The sequence below is a fragment of the Syngnathus acus genome, chromosome 22 (assembly GCF_901709675.1).
Source record: "Syngnathus acus chromosome 22, fSynAcu1.2, whole genome shotgun sequence".
Taxonomy (NCBI): Eukaryota; Metazoa; Chordata; class Actinopteri; order Syngnathiformes; family Syngnathidae; genus Syngnathus; species Syngnathus acus.
The window spans coordinates 9085858-9100958 of record NC_051106.1 but is presented as its reverse complement, the minus strand read 5'-3'; the positions used below and the strand labels follow the sequence as shown (position 1 = coordinate 9100958).

At 46.6% G+C, this 15101-nt stretch overlaps 2 protein-coding genes across 3 annotated transcripts; one reads left to right on the top strand and one right to left on the bottom strand.

The window, feature by feature from the left end:
• Nucleotides 1-47: 47 nt before the first annotated feature.
• Nucleotides 48-8266, bottom strand: srrm1 (serine/arginine repetitive matrix 1). The gene is made up of 16 exons (XM_037241199.1): nt 8114-8266; nt 6852-6941; nt 6631-6753; nt 4656-4826; nt 4412-4500; nt 4117-4341; nt 3754-3936; nt 3549-3668; nt 3219-3427; nt 2526-2612; nt 2322-2457; nt 2163-2249; nt 1561-2025; nt 1213-1399; nt 964-1137; nt 48-806 (listed from the first exon to the last, which is right to left on the bottom strand). The coding sequence occupies exons 1-16, from the start codon at nt 8132-8134 to the stop codon at nt 696-698; spliced, it is 2478 nt and encodes an 825-aa protein (XP_037097094.1). The 5' UTR covers nt 8135-8266; the 3' UTR covers nt 48-695.
• A 207-nt stretch (nt 8267-8473) lies between these two features.
• Nucleotides 8474-15089, top strand: cdan1 (codanin 1). Of its 2 annotated transcripts, none has more exons than XM_037241137.1 (27): nt 8474-8596; nt 9092-9693; nt 9765-9968; nt 10088-10281; nt 10368-10487; nt 10550-10628; nt 10694-10814; nt 10900-11009; nt 11072-11161; nt 11240-11315; nt 11385-11590; nt 11663-11798; nt 11869-12012; nt 12085-12251; nt 12323-12404; nt 12484-12573; nt 12681-12735; nt 12802-13045; nt 13145-13294; nt 13380-13443; nt 13536-13614; nt 13693-13880; nt 13990-14097; nt 14172-14235; nt 14301-14479; nt 14583-14690; nt 14758-15089. In XM_037241137.1, exons 1-27 carry the CDS (start codon nt 8519-8521, stop codon nt 14845-14847), a joined length of 3828 nt encoding a protein of 1275 aa, XP_037097032.1. In that variant the 5' UTR covers nt 8474-8518; the 3' UTR covers nt 14848-15089. The 2 variants fall into 2 exon arrangements, with proteins under 2 accessions (XP_037097032.1, XP_037097031.1); XM_037241136.1 differs by having other exon boundaries at nt 9089-9693.
• The last annotated feature ends 12 nt before the right edge of the window (nt 15090-15101 follow it).

Below are 15101 nucleotides of genomic sequence, written 5' to 3'. Positions count from 1 at the left end.
AACATTAATGACAATGGTAGATTTCATTTGTAACATTAAGGAAGAGATTCTTTAAAAAAGTTTTAATTGTGAAAGGCTGACAATACAGATTGGGGGTACTAAATACAAAACAAAGCAGTCCCACACAGCTTACTTAGCTTGTTTCAAGGATGTCCAAAGGGGGAAAAAATGAAGTTGGATAAATTACAGCATCCTCAACAAGTCACAAAAACCAGCTGGTAAATCAAAATGTGCAATGCTGAGGCCAAAAACCTTTTTTCTTATTTTTTTAACAGCAGAGACCCTGCTTCGAATTTGAAGGTTAATAGGACCATGTACAAGTATGTGCAGGTTTTCCTTTATATACCACAGCCAGTGGTTCATGCAAACCAGAAACAATCACTGCACATGCAATCACTTCATAAAATGAGTCTACTTTTGGTTAGGGGAAGGGGAGGAAAGAAGAAAAAGAAAAAAAAAAAAAAAAACTATAAATCAACCCCAAATTTACATGTTCCCACGCTAATCAATTTGGTAGTGATGGACAACACAAGCGTTTAACAGTTTAGCTGGTAGGCTGACAACTCAAACACTCATAAGCAATGCCTCAAACCTGAAAAAGAAAATAACGCCAACAGTTTGTACATTCTAAGTTGAATCAGTTTTATCACAAACATCAAGGTTAATGTGAAAAGGAAAAGGATGCCCCTAGAGATTTAGGACATCTGTGATGGAGACACCTGCGCCTTTCTCATAGAGCGTAGGGCCTTCTCTCGCAGATGTTTCTCCAGGTCATCCAACGTGTCCTCCACGTCACTCTCTGATTCCTGAAAAAGAACAAATGCTGGTTATTTTGACGAAGAGAGGGAGAGACGCTCATGTCAGTCATACAACAATACATCTCTCCTACGTCGATGTTCTTTTGGCGTTTACTGAAAAGCCATCAGAAACCCTCCGCGGCTAAAGATGACAAACAGACATAACCTTTCTTGATTCACCATCTTCATCCCCACCCTGGTTCTGCTGGGTCTCTCCACTACCGGCGTTGACACTCCTTTCCTTCTTGTGCTTCTTGTGCTTCTTGTGTTTCTTGTCTTTCTTATGCTTCTTTTCCTTCTTCTTCTTCTTTTTCTTGGCACTGCCATCGACATCGGAATTCTGCAATGCAGCACGTGACAATTCAATTGTAGATTAAGAAATTATGATTTTGTTATGTTCAATATTGTGCAGTACCTTGCTCGGTGATCGGCTACCGGATCCACTGCTGGCCTTTTTGGCTAGTGCGGGGGACGCACTTGCGGATCGAGATGGTGAGGGAGAGGCAGATGTGGGGGCTGGGTGTTTCACAGCAGCTTGTTGAGGAGAAAGGGATCGAGACCTGGAGGAAACTCTCCTGAAAGGCTGAGGGCTCACAGAAAGTCTGTAAAAGCAACAATGACATGACATGACATCAACAAAATGGACATGCGCAAATTAAAGGTAACTTAAAAAAAGGACTAGAGAGCTTGCACTATTTGCTATTTTGTTTGTCCATTGTTAATAAAAAAAAATAAAAAAAGGTGCAAGTAGTGTCCTATTTACCGCTGATTGTTGCGTGGCTCTGGGGTGCGTGAGACTCTTCGGATAGGTTTTTCACTGTGTAATGGAGAGTGTTTCCGCTGGTTGGAGGATTCAAAATGTCTGGCAGGACTGATAGAATCTCTGTTAACGCGAGCGCGATTTGCGGGGGACTGAGAGCGCCGATTTGCTGCTGCTGCTGCAGCAGGAGATCGGGCATCACGACTTAGGCGGACAGAAGAGGGCTTGGGGCTTCTTCTGTGTCTCGGCGGGGATGTCGACGAGGGAGGCGTGCGCCTCCGCTGGATGGGGGAACTTCGGCGTTTGGGGGATCGAGAAGGACGGCGTTTGTGCCCTGGTGAAACACGTCTAGCAGGAGAGATAGATAATTTCCGCTTTTGAGGAGGTACGGGGCTGTAGCGACGCTGGATAGGAGGCGAATAACGCCTGTTGGATGGAGATCGTCTGCGGGGAGGTGGGGAAGGAGACCTGCAAAGCACCAAAGACATTTAGAACAGAGACTTTTTTTCTCCATGCTTCAACATTGTTACAGTATCAATGTCTATGTAGTGTTTCAGAACAAGACTCCACACCGACTGACTGTGTATCATGAATATGGCCAATACCTTCGTCTTGGTGAAGGGGACCTGCGACGCCTTACAGGAGTAAGGGAACGGCGTCTGCGAGGACCAGGAGATGGTGAACGTCTTTTCCTGAAAGTGACCCAAAAATACAAGTCAAATGAACTTTCCTTCATGAACAAAAATGATCTGCATGGGTCTTACCTAGGAGAGGCCTCTCTCTGTGGCCTCCTTGGGGAGGGAGAATGGCTACGCCTCCTCTTAACGTCACCATTTCTGGCAACTGGTCCTCCTTTTGGTCTCTTGGACGCTTCCTCGTCTGAGGAGGAAGATCCTGAATCTGAAACCAAAAAAGGTGCTTTATGGCAAATGAGGACTGACTGACTGACTGACTGAAATTCATCATACCTGAAGATGACTCCTGATTCTGTCTACGATATTGTCGTCTCTGCTGCACAGAATCCGCAGTTGCACCTTTCTCGTTTTTATCCTCCTCTGAAACAAAGATTGTAAATTATCAGTGACCCATCACACCCCCACCATGGACTGTTCTCCCTGCTGCCCTCTGGGAAGAGGTTTCGCAGCATCCGCTGCAGGTCCACCAGGTTCTGCAATAGTTTTTTCCCTGCTGTCGTCAGACTGTTGAACATTCAAACGTAGCATTCCTCTGCGCACTTGTAAATACTGCTTTTGTCTCCTGCACTGTTCACATACTTTATCACTGCTGCACTTTGTACTTTATAATTATCTTATTTCATATTTTTATATAGAAGGTCACTTTTCTTTTTAACCAGCCGAAATACCTCTACATTGCTGAAAGCCGTATGCAACGAAATTTCGTTTTGTACACACCTGGTGTTGACAAAATGACAATAAAGTTCTGTCTAAGTCTAAGTCTAGTCTAAGTCTAAAATGTCCCATGAGTGACGAGTCACCTTGACTTTGACTTTTTTGAACTATAAATTGTGGTTGCAATGAAGAGTCATTCTAATCCCATAACTTTCTAATAGGGAATCAAGATGTGTTTAGTTGACATTTTAAAATTGAAGAGATCTAAAGTACTTATTCGAATATAGAAACCTAGCAAGGTGAAGACCTTACCAGATGATCTGGCAGGAGATGCTGACCCTCTGCCCCTCATGACCCGTGGAGATGGTGATCGCCTGTCTTTCCTGGGAGGGCTAACGGAGGCATCGGGAAAGTGGGGCTGTTTTCGTGGTGGCGAGTTGGATATTCTTTTTATTACTTTTTTAGGTGAGCGGGAGGGAGAAGAGCTGCTGCCAGAGGATGAAGCTGAGCGAGATCGTCTCCTGTGGGACACATACGACACAATTAGAGCCGCTAGTGACATTACCCGTGCATATAAAACTAATGCAGAGAATTTTTAAGATTTTGACTTCACAAGGTTTGTAAGTGTTAGCAATGACTAACCTGCGAACAGGAGAACGCCTGGGTCTGTTTCTGGAGCTGGGAGGGGGCCGTCTGGGTGGGCTTCTTCTACGAGGTGACATTCTCCTTCTGGGACTTTGTCTTCTACGTGGAGAATAAGATCTGAAAGAGGTTAGAAGATAATTAGGGTTAACTACGACAGGTTTTGAAGACAATTCAACTTCAACATTACATAACAGAAAATAACCTTGAACGGGACCGCCGTTTGCGGTGGCGAGAATGAGAACGGGAGCGGCGCTGAGGTCTTTCCTTCCTACTGTCCTTCTCCCTTTCCCTGGATTTTGGCCTCTCCTCAATCTTGGCTTTCTCGGGTGGAAGCTCCTTCTCTTCAGTCACTGAGTCTGCTTTTGCCATCTCCACAACAGTTTCACTAGAGAAATGAGAGGTGTGCTTTATTTTATTTTTGACTGTAATGTCAAAATATATTGTCAAAAATACTGATTCCAAGGTTAATGTTACTTTTAGTTACAATGTTGATGCAAAGAGAATACTGGAAAAAAAAATCTCAGAACTACGTATCTGTCCTGTATGACAAAGTTTCAACGCGTACCTGGTTGAAGACGGTTCTTGGAGAACTGGTTCTGGTATGGCTCTTCCTGCTGTGTCAGGCTCTATTGGCTGCTCCACAGGTTTTGTGGAAAGCTGCATTAAGGGTGGAGGAGGTGAACTCCCACCAGGTAGCGGCACTTTACGTCTTGGGGAGCGTGAAGGGCTATGTTTCCTTTCGCGCCTCAATGGAGACCTGCGTCGCGGCGACGGGGACCGAGTCTTGCGTCTAGAAATAAGATGACAAATGAGTAGGATCAAACCTTAACCATGCTACATTGAAGGGGGGACGGTCTTACCTTCTCGGGCTCTTTGACTGAGCCCTTTCTCTTGCATCCTTTTTGTCCTCCTCTAACTTCTTCAGAGAAGCAAGCTTCTCCTGTTCAATCTGTATGAGACGACAAAACGGTTGGCACCGCTAACAATTGAGCATCTTCAAAGTTTGGATTTGTGCCATCAAAAATGCAAGGTTTCAAGACTAGATTGCATTTCATGAAAAAATGAGACATTTGTCATATTTGGTCTAATCAGGGATAATCATACCTGTCTCTGCTTAATCTCTTCTTTCTTCTGTTCCAAAAACGCAGTTGGGATGCCAGCAATGTTCTCCTGGGCACTCAGCAACAAGGGCCAAAGGTCTCTCATGAACTCTCTGGCATTTTTCCCATTCAGGAAACCCGTCAAGTTAATCTGCATCATCTTGCTATCCGGGTGCTACAAAACACAAAGCAGGGGAGGGAGAGAGAGAGAGAGAGAAAGAGAGGGAGACAGAAACATAACGATATTGAAATAATGGAAGACAAACACATAATTAAGAGGTAGGATCTCTCAATTGGGAGCGCCTACCTTTCATTTCCCACAAATATACCTGTGATTGATGGTAACTGTAAAATAATGTATTCATACTTAAATTTATAAACGAGGAAAAAAACTGAGTGCACTACTGGACTCTGAAAATAAATTTCATTTGAACTCCAATTCAAAGCTGAGAATATGCTCGCTGAGGGGAGAGAAATCTAACTGACCAAAACTTGCATGCAATATTTCTACCAAATTCTAATTGCTGCTCCTAAATATACATGTATACACAGAGTGTATACAAAATCAATCATTTTAAGAGATTTATGTATATATAAAATAAATGATCTTGTGTTTAAGAGATATTCATTATTATTCGTGTGTCCCTTCTCATCCCATATTCCCCTGTACAGTCTCCCCACAGTCTACAATTTCAGGTTTTTAAAAAAAACAGGCACAATACAGAGTGCATCAAAACCCAACACTTTAAGTACAGTTCCGGTGTCTTCAGTGAGTCCCGTGGGATCAGTGGGCATGGAGCTCCCTTGGCTTGCTTCCGCCTCACTACTGCTTGAGACTCAACCACCTTGAGCTTAATGTTATATCATTTATCTAAATTGCAAGAGACGAACAAGCAATAATGAGTACAGAGCAACACAAAAATAAAAGGTGTTATTCAACAATGTCAAGTCAATCATTGTTCTTACCATGGTCTATTTGCAGTACCATTAAACTTAGCATATCTAGCCAGAGCAACCATATGTACACATGAATGTATAGTTAAGCGTATTTTAATGAAAATAGAAACTAGCTACAGACCTTCACCAAAATGAAAGAATATTAATGCAGCTTCTCTCCTCTAATGGGCAGTGTGACAAATAAATTGATGAGAGCCACTATTTTCAATTTTAAACTGTAGTCACTACATAAGATGAGGACCAGGTACAATGAATGTGTAGATTACAGTATTGCGAGTGAATAATTCAAGACTAAAAAGCCATGATCTCTAGATAATAATAACCGGGTGGATCAAGTGTGATGGACATAAATGAGCTCGCTAAAGCTAGGGGATGTTTCGTTCCAATTTCCATTGGCTGAGGTGCAGGAATCATTAGGTACCAATACAGTACCTCTTGGGTTGGGTATACAGGACAGTATGTGATCAGACACATCCATCTGTATCACAACCAGGACAAAAATGCATAATACTCAAACAGAAATTGGTTGAAAGCCTTCTACCTTTGTGCTAAATGCGCAACTGCCCCCTTTGTACCTACTTCAACTGTATTTTAAGGGATCTGGATAATTTAATGATCTGAATAATCCTACAGGGAATATAATAATGGCATTTTTTTTTTTCTCAGGTGTGTCTATCACTGGCATAGTAATGATCCCTATATATAACTCACCTCAAAACACACACTGCATCATGAAGGGAGAGATGGGCTCAGTGACTTTGGGCTCAGGAGAGAGCTAATTAGGTGTTGGTGCTATACTTCAGATGCAAGGTATAACATCCATATTGGTTCAGGCCTTTTAAATCATAAATCACATCATAATTAGAAGTATGCTGACACTTTGTTACATAACAGCAAAACATGATTCATCACACCAATTGCTAATTTAACCACTCACATTTGACAAGTTCCCTTCTTTAATGAGAAAGCACTTCCCTCAAATATACAGTTTTGTGTTAAGAGACCAAAATTAAAAGCATTACCTTATCATCAAGCTGGTTAAATATGAACTCTATGACGACATCATCTTCGAATCCCAAAACCTCTGTCACCCGTTGAGTAATCCATGGCTTTATGACTTCGAGGTTGACTTTGGTCATATCCACCTGAAAGCAGCATCAGCAAAATGACAATCGCATCATCCAAAACAATTTTGATTTTTTTGTTCGCAACAAAAAGACATACAAAAGTAGCTTTTATATACCTTCTTGTCCAGACATTCTGCAAATTTCAGCTGCTTTAACAGTTTCTTGTGCTTGTTGCTGAACCGGTTGTCCTGCTCCGCACTGGTGCCCTATAGGAAAAAAAATTGCACCTTTAGCAAATTTTAGCCTCTAGTGGGAACGGGGGTTTACACACTTTGAAAAATAACAGCTTTATCAAGCACTATAATCTGTGTATAAACTTAATTCAAGTCTTTCTTGGTGGCTGTATTTGCCTTAATTTGTTACTTTAACAAGATTTGATCTATTTATGACAGTAATGTTGTTTAAAAGTCTCGTTGTTTGACATTATCTGAATTTTAACGATCCTTATTGTGATTTTTGCCAATTTGCTCTACCAAAACAAATAATCAAGAGTTACTCAAAGCTTTTTTTTAATAGAGGCATTTACCAAGTAATTATTAGAAGGACTATTTTCAAGGTTTCCTTGGTTCACTTTATTCTTAATTACAAGTGATTTTAGAGAAGTACAATTTAGGGTTTATCGACCCACTTCTGGTAAACCCACATGGAAGGCCCTACTAAATTGTCACTTATCGGGATATATTTGAAGAAAAGTATCCCAAAATTCCCCACCATAAAAACTATTCTCACATCCACAGTACCTCTTAGAAGATGATCGAAGGGTCAAGTGATCGCGATCGGGTTAATTTACTGAGATTAAACAAATGACATTGATAGCCATGATGCTAGCGTTAGCTAAATCAACGACTGGATTATTTCATTCCGGAAATTGAAGGCAACGCATCTGATAACGGTCAACATCATATTTAACGTGGACAGAGTTACAAATGTGTCATCTGTTTGGTTTAGACATGATTGCTACTTGGATATTGTCTTTGAGTCCGACATTAGCGTTGCTGCAACGCGCTCATGGAGACCGAACGATGCACCACCCGGGCGCCATCTTTATTAGCTAAAGCTAGTCGCTCTCATGTAACCGACTATCAAAGTTAAATGTAATTTTCCCTCGTGTCACGGGAATTGAAGTCTAAAAGCATATCAGGGCAATACATTAGAACATTACACGATGAGGGTCGGTTGCTAAACCCTGTTCGAATAGTTTAAACGAATATAGAGCAAATCACAATGTTCACGCACCAGTTGATAGACAGTACCCAAAACTACAACGTAACTCAATCGCAACCGGCCCAGTATGTAAATGGATAACGCTAGCTAGGAATATATCACGACAAAATTTAAAAACTGCTTTTAAATGTACTCAATTTAAAAAATATCTTACGCGGAAGAACCCCGCGTCCATCGTTGAAGAAAATGGACGTTAGAATAGAAGACCGTTGAGTGAAGTCGTGTGATACTATGATGTTCCGTATTCGGCCTCGTGAAGAATGCGATCCTGCAGGAGGCAACATGAATTACACCCACTGCTGTAGAAGCCTGCCTAGACAAGACAAGCCCTCGATTCACCGAATTTTCCCCTTTAATCCCATGACATAAACAATACGTGTGCTATTTTAACGTATTTTGTCGAGAAGCGAGACATTCTCGTTATATTATAGAAGTTCATTTTAGATGCAGATCGTAATAAAAAAATATTGACGTCACATGTTACCACTTGTGCGCATGTGCATTGGCTGACCCCGCCCTCTTCCTGTCAGTTCATCCCCCGCGCAAGTGCCTGCTTGGAATGGCGGCTCTTTTGGAATCGCTACTGGCAAGGAAAGTGGACCTTAGTAAGGTCTTGGACTGGCTGAAGAATATCCAGGTGGGTCGGAAATGCTCTCGAACCCCTTCGGTGACTCGCTCAACTCGGGTTCGGTGTCGTGCCATTCGTCGAATTGGTTGACATGAGCACATTGCGGATTGTAAACAAAACTTTTAGCTCGACAGCTAAGCAGCGTTAACTCGGAATAATAGGGACACATTCATTAGTCGCTGCTGAGAAAAAGTTCTTAAAAGTGTCTGCATTCCCTTTGTTATATTGCTGTTGTAATTTGGATGGTTAATGCTGCTAAACAAACATTAGCCGGAGCGTAGTTAGCTTCGTCAAAATGGCCATTTTAATAGATTTTTTTAAGTTTGTTTCTTGGGGTTCCAAACCCTTTGTTTTAGTTGAAGAACCTTATTGGAGAGTTTCTTCTTTTTTTTTTCAAGAATTTTGGGGGGTTATTTTCTTCCTAATGCATTTATCAAAATAGGAGTCAATGATGTTCAGATTGTTGTTGTTCATTTAAAGGTTTATTTTTTTTCTTGTTAGCAGGATAGCAACAGTCTGACCTTCAGCGATCCGGAGTCCACCGTCAGCAAGCAAGAATTCATCCCCTTCCTGCTTAACTTTCTGCGAGATCAGAGCAGCCAGGCCCTCACCCATGGCCCCTCCACCCCCGCCAAGACCCCCAGGCCAACCGCCTCGGCACAGGGCCCCGCCGAGAGGAGGGCCGGCAGGTCGACGGGCGGCGGCTGTCGCAGCGGCAGCCGGGTGCAGCTATTCTCGCCTGCGGCGTCCTCGGGCTCCGAGTCGGGCTTGAGTCACGTCAGCAGCCCTTCCTTTTCCACCGGTTGGAGTCCGGCGTCCAGGCCCTCGGGTTCGGAGCGAAGGCCGAGCCAGAGGATCAGTCTTGGAGACTACGTGATGTCTTCCCCGGAACTCCAGAAGGGTCGCAGAAGGACCGGGAATGGCGCGGGGAGGCATGCGGGAGGAGGGCGGGCGGCGTATCACGCCGGCGACAACGGGAGGAGAACCGGTAGAGGAGGAGCCTTGGGCGGGGCCAGCGAGCAGGTTTCTCCTCCGTCTGCGGGTCAGCTTAATTTCAACAACTTGGAGGAATTCCCACCCGTCGGCTCGTCGCCTGTTACCCCTACGTGAGTCAATTTGACTCTTCTCTGCTTTCCAAAGTATTTGTCCTTTAGATTTGCTATCATTTGTCCTGCAGGGAAAGCAAACCATCCAGAAGAATCAACCCAACGCCAGTAAGCGGCGAGCGGTCACACTCCAAGCCAAAGACGTGCTTCACCTCCACGCCCTTCACGGAAGCCCCCAGCCCGACGTCGGCGGGGACGGAGAGGCCCGACAGGTGGGTGGCAGCGGCCAGTCCCCACAGCCTGATGGAGGAGAGGGAGCTGCTCAAGAGAGAAAAGTAAGCGCATCGTCCACAAGATCACGCCGACCTTTTTAGGATATTTTCTGACACAGGTTCTAATTGAGGTGTACTTAATAATACAACCGGCGGATGTCATTCTTTCCTCCTGTCCCCAGGTGTAAACGAGCCCAGCAGACCTGCTCTCCTCCGCCGGCCTCAGAGGACCCGCACACCCCCACCAAGTCCGGGGTCGGAAGACTCGACTCCAAGGTGACGCCCGAGCAGCAGGCGCCCTGTCCTGACCCGTCCAACGTCACGCTGACCTCGGAGCTGGACGTGCTGGCGGAGCTGTACTGCGCCTGCATTTCCGGTACGCGAACCTCAACGGGGTGCCAGAAAAGCGAGGAAAGAGTGCAAAACAATATCTTTTGGGATTTTTTTTGTTTTTTTTGTCAGAAAACCAGGTGCCAAATGTTTTTCTGGAGCTCTTCTTTGCGATGCAGCTGCTCACGTCTCAATCTCGCCCTCCCGACGACGGCGAGGAAGAGGAGGAGCGTGTGTGTCCGCTCAACACGAGTGAGTAATTCTGCTTATATCAAACAAATTCCACTCTTGTGACGACTCTGCGTTTTTTGTAGATGTGCTGGAGAGACGCTACCTGAAGAACGTGCACAACTGTGTCTACTTTGCGGTGAAGGTGCTGGAGCATCAACATCAGTGAGTTTTCATTTTCGTACAGTCGCCCGTCATACTTTTTTCTTGACTCTCGTTTTGTTTCGCAGGTTGTTAGCTCACCTGGACAAGTGCACGTTGCGTCTTCTGGCCGAGAACGAGAGAGTGGCGTCATTCTCGCCGCTCCTCAGGGATCGTTTGACTCGGGCCCAGGACGGACGTACAGCCAAGGTAGCGCAAAGAGATCCAGTCATTCGTGGCATGAAGTGGTCGTTGAAATGACGAGAGATGACTTTTTAAGCTCGTTGTCTTGTAGCGCTCTCCCTCCGTTTCCACCTTCATCCACTCGGTGCCCTTCCAGCCCGCCACGGACAATCGCTCCAACTTCGGCAGTGACAAGGCCTTTCACACCTTCAAAAAGCAAAGGTAACTACGAGATTGGAGACGGATTCGCTTATCTGGCTGAAATGCAACTTCTGTTTTCTCAGGGACATTTTTTACGAGGTGCTGCGAGAATGGGAGGACTTCCACAAGGAGCCCGGCTGGAACTTCGACGTCACCCTCGGGAGTCGCATCAGGCAGGGCAAAGTTTTTTTATTGTGACTTTACTTTGGTGCCGTTTTAACTCATCTTACTGTCATTTTTCTTTTCCTCAGAGGAATGATGAGTCAGCTGACCGCCGCTGGAAACCACTCGCACTTTTCTCGTCTCTTCCTCAAGCAGCTCGTTCAGGTCGGTCCGCTCATTCCGACCTCATTCCCTCCACATGAATCCACTCCCAAGTTCTTCTCCCCTGCGTAGATGTGTAAGGGACCTCGCGCGAACGGCCCCACCGGCGACAACCCCGACGCCGACCTGCTCGGCATGCTGGGAGCCGACGGCCTGGGCCGCCTGAAGCGTCTGGAGGAGCGTCTCATCCAGCCTCACGGCATCGGCGGCCCCTGCCCGCCGCCGTCCTTTCCCGGCCACCAGGAATTCTTCCGGGACTTTTTGCAAGCGGCCAGTTGGTGAGGGGCTGTCGCGTCGTAAATATATAAAGACATTTTTCTCTAAATGTGACTTGATCAACTCGGTGTCAGCTGTCAGCTGAACCAGCACCTGCAGGACAGCTTGTGTCAGCAGCTCCTCCAGCTGGACGAAGTCTCCATCTTGACTCCCGTCGGAGAACAAGAGGACGGCGAAGAGGCGGCCGGCGAAGGGGACCTGGAGCAGCAGGTACGCAGACGGCCGCGAATGAAAAGTGCACGCTGCCAAAGCTGACTGAGCGCCGCCGACCTCCTGTCAGGACGAGAAACAGCGCTTCGCCTCGGTGCTTCTCCTCGCTCGTCTCCTGGCCAAGTTCTTGGGCTTCATCTCCTTCTTACCGTACCGGACGACAGAGAAGCCCTCCAGGGAGATCCAGGAGGCGGCGGTCGCCCTGCGGAGCAAGGTAAAAAAAATTAAAAATGTCTTTTTTTTGCCTCCCTTTGTTCCACTCTGCCTCCATGTGCTACCTGAACAGAGCATTCCTGTGCTGGACGTGTGCGGCGTGCTGAGGAACAGCGTGAAGCGCAGGCGCACCATCTTGACCGTGCCCTGGCTGGTGGAGTTCCTCTCCATGCTGGATTTCTCCGGGCCGCTGCTGCCCACCTACAGGGTGGTCCTGGGCACGCTGTGTCTCCTCTACAGGTAGCGAAGGGATACCAAGCCACTTGATTAGGAACAATTGAGATGGGCTCTCTTTTTGTATGCACCGGAAGGAAAATCATTCCGGGCAGATGCAGCGAGACGTCTTACCTGAACAGGCTGCTGATTGTGTCCGTGCTGGGGTGGCTCTTCCAGGTGGGCGGCTCCCCGCACACTTTCAAGTCGCGTCGCAACACCGCCGCTTACACTCGACGTACCTTCTTGCCTTTACCAGATCCCGGTCATCCCAGAGGAGCTGTTCTTCACCAGCGACTTTACCAAGGTGGCCGAGCTGGAGGAGAGCGACGCCGATGCCGCCGGACTCGTAAGTCCTTTCAAATGCCCGGCAGACATTTTGGAATGAATACATGGATGATGTCAGAGGTTTAATTGTGACTAAAAAAATGGGATGTGTGTGGTGTCTCGATACAGGACTGCATCCTGCTGGTGGACCAGCAGCTCCTCTACACATGCTGTCCCTTTCTTGGTAAGTGTTCACATTTGATCGCGTGCTGTGCGCTTGAGCCCACCATTTTCTTTTGCTGTCCGTCAGACGAGTTCCGCAAGCTCCTGGCAGCCTTCGTGTCAGGCAGCAGCGCCAAAGGCGGCGGCATCGTCCGCAAGATCACGCCGACGTCGGCCGAGCCTCGAGACGTGGCAGGCGGCGGCACGCGGTCGCAGCAGAAACTGCAGGCGGACCTGGAGCAAGCGTTCTTCCACAACCAGCCGCCATCCCTGCGTCGCACGGTGGAGTTTGTGGCCGAGCGGGTCGGCTCCAACGCCGTCAAGCACATGAAGTGCGTATAAGAGCGTCTCAGTTACGAGGAGGTCCAGCGTGAATAGTGAACATTCAGGACGGAAACAAATGCAAATTGGCAAGGGTTTGCTGCTCACAGGGCGACGTTAGTGAGCGAGCTGGTGGAAAGAGGGGATAAGATGCTCCGAGACGGCCTGGAGTCACCCAAAGCCGACCCTTCCAAACTCAACGAGTCCATCTGCGCTCAGCTCTGTGAGGCGGGACTGGAGGCTCTCAGCAGAGCCACCAGGTGCCACAACTCATTTATTTATTTAGTCCCCGTTTCATTCATGTCCATTTTTTTTTTGTTTATCTCCATCTTTAATTATGTGCAGATTTTGCTGCGAAAAGAGTCCAGAAGCCATTCGCATTTTGCTCCCTGATGACACCGCCCCTGCTGTAAGTCACATTTTATTTGTAATTTAAAGAAAAAACAACAGTATTTTCTCTTTGAGTGGCTTGATTGTAACTTTTCCAAACTTTTTCTTAAGGTGCTGTCCACCTCTGAAAACATCACCATCCACCTGGCCACAGAAAAAGCCTGCAGCTGGCTCTCCGCTAACATAACCGGTACCTTTCGTGTCCGCCGCGCCTTCCTATTTGCTCAATCAACGTCGTTAAGAGTCGGCCTCCCCTTCTTCCATTCAGCGCTCATCCGCCGAGAATGGAAATGCAGGTACGAGCGCCTCATCAAAACTCTGACTGCCGATTCGGCCGACGAGTCGGGCCCGCCGCTTACCCCCAAGAGGACGCAAGGGGGCGCCAGAGTCACGTCCTGCCCTCCCTATTGCACCCACGCTGCCTCGCTGCCTTCTGACGTACTTATCGCCATCAAGGTACGACAAGAACGGTTTTGAGTTATGAGCGTGGGCACACAACAATTAAACGCTGCCGTGAAGGTTATTTGATGACTAACTGGTGCCAGCTTCTCAACTTGATTGACAGGACCTGCTGAGCGTGGCCGCGGGGCCCAGGATGGACGAGGAGCTGCCGACCGGCTCGCAACTCCAAAAGCTCTTCCGGAAAGTGCGAGACACGCTGGGCTGCAAAAAGGTGCAAGCACGCTGAACGTTTTCTTCTCGGTCACTTTTAATTTAACACCTCTTTATAAATCCATTTGTGTTCAGTTCTTAACAGCCGTGTCGGAGCAGATGCTGCTCAACGCCACCGTTCTGCTGGCCTGCCAATTGGGTAAGCAAATGGTGAACCAAAAATAGAAAAAAATAAAACACTAATCATCTTGTGTGTGTGTCCAGTGTCTGCAGAGCTTCCTCTGGCTCCTCTGTTGGGTGGCGCCGAGTCGGAGCCTTCTGTCAGAGCGCTGCTGGAGCAGCTGAGCGAGCTTTGGGAGCAAGACGACTGTCGCAGTGCCCCCCTCCACCTGCTCTTCACCCCGCTGACCATCACCGCCGTCCTGGAGGCCGGCGGCAACGAGGTTCATCACAACATCCCCTTAAAAATGGCTCCGTCCTTTACCTTCTCTTTGTGCATCTTTCCTCGGGTTTACAAATCCGATTTTTTATTTTGTTATTGTTTAGTGGAACAACTACTTGTATGTAGTGAGGAGACTGGTGGATCGAGGCCTGCTGTCTGATGAGGAGCTCGTATCACACCGGACCAAACTGTCGAAGCAGAGCCTTCCAGCTGTGAGTGTTTATCACCTTTTCCGAAATCCATCATCTTCATAATCTTTAATTGGTTCTTACAACTTAGGAGCTGAAGGAGAAGTTTGGAGACAGCAGCGCCTCCTGTCAAGTAGACCTGCTGCAACTCTCTAAACAGACGTTAGAGGGCGCCACATAAACCAAAGAAACACAGGCGTTGTCCTGTAACTTGTAAAATAGAAAGTTCTATATATGCAAAAAAACATTGATCAATGTAGCACTTTTGACATGCGAGTCCTTACATAAATGCACGGCTGCGTTTCCTCACTGTCTCCCTGTTATGATGCTGCTTGTTTTGTTTGTTTTTAAAGAAAATTTTAATATTTTGCCACTGAGTTGACATGTGGATAATCATAATAAAGAATTCTAATGTTTACATAACATCACTGTAAG

What these genes read in the sequence shown, in the direction of transcription:
- srrm1 (XM_037241199.1), bottom strand. Translation starts at nt 8,134, where the DNA reads ATGGACGCGGGGTTCTTCCGC. An exon ending in AAGAGATTAAGCAGAGACAG is followed by an intron (nt 4,501 to 4,655) that starts GTATGATTATCC and finishes CGTCTCATACAG; the next exon opens with ATTGAACAGGAGAAGCTTGC. An exon ending in GTAGCCGATCACCGAGCAAG is followed by an intron (nt 1,138 to 1,212) that starts GTACTGCACAAT and finishes GCTGCATTGCAG; the next exon opens with AATTCCGATGTCGATGGCAG.
- cdan1 (XM_037241136.1), top strand. Translation starts at nt 8,519, where the DNA reads ATGGCGGCTCTTTTGGAATCGCTACTGGCAAGGAAAGTGGACCTTAGT. An exon ending in GTACTGCGCCTGCATTTCCG is followed by an intron (nt 10,282 to 10,367) that starts GTACGCGAACCT and finishes TTTTTTTGTCAG; the next exon opens with AAAACCAGGTGCCAAATGTT. An exon ending in AGGACGGACGTACAGCCAAG is followed by an intron (nt 10,815 to 10,899) that starts GTAGCGCAAAGA and finishes GTTGTCTTGTAG; the next exon opens with CGCTCTCCCTCCGTTTCCAC.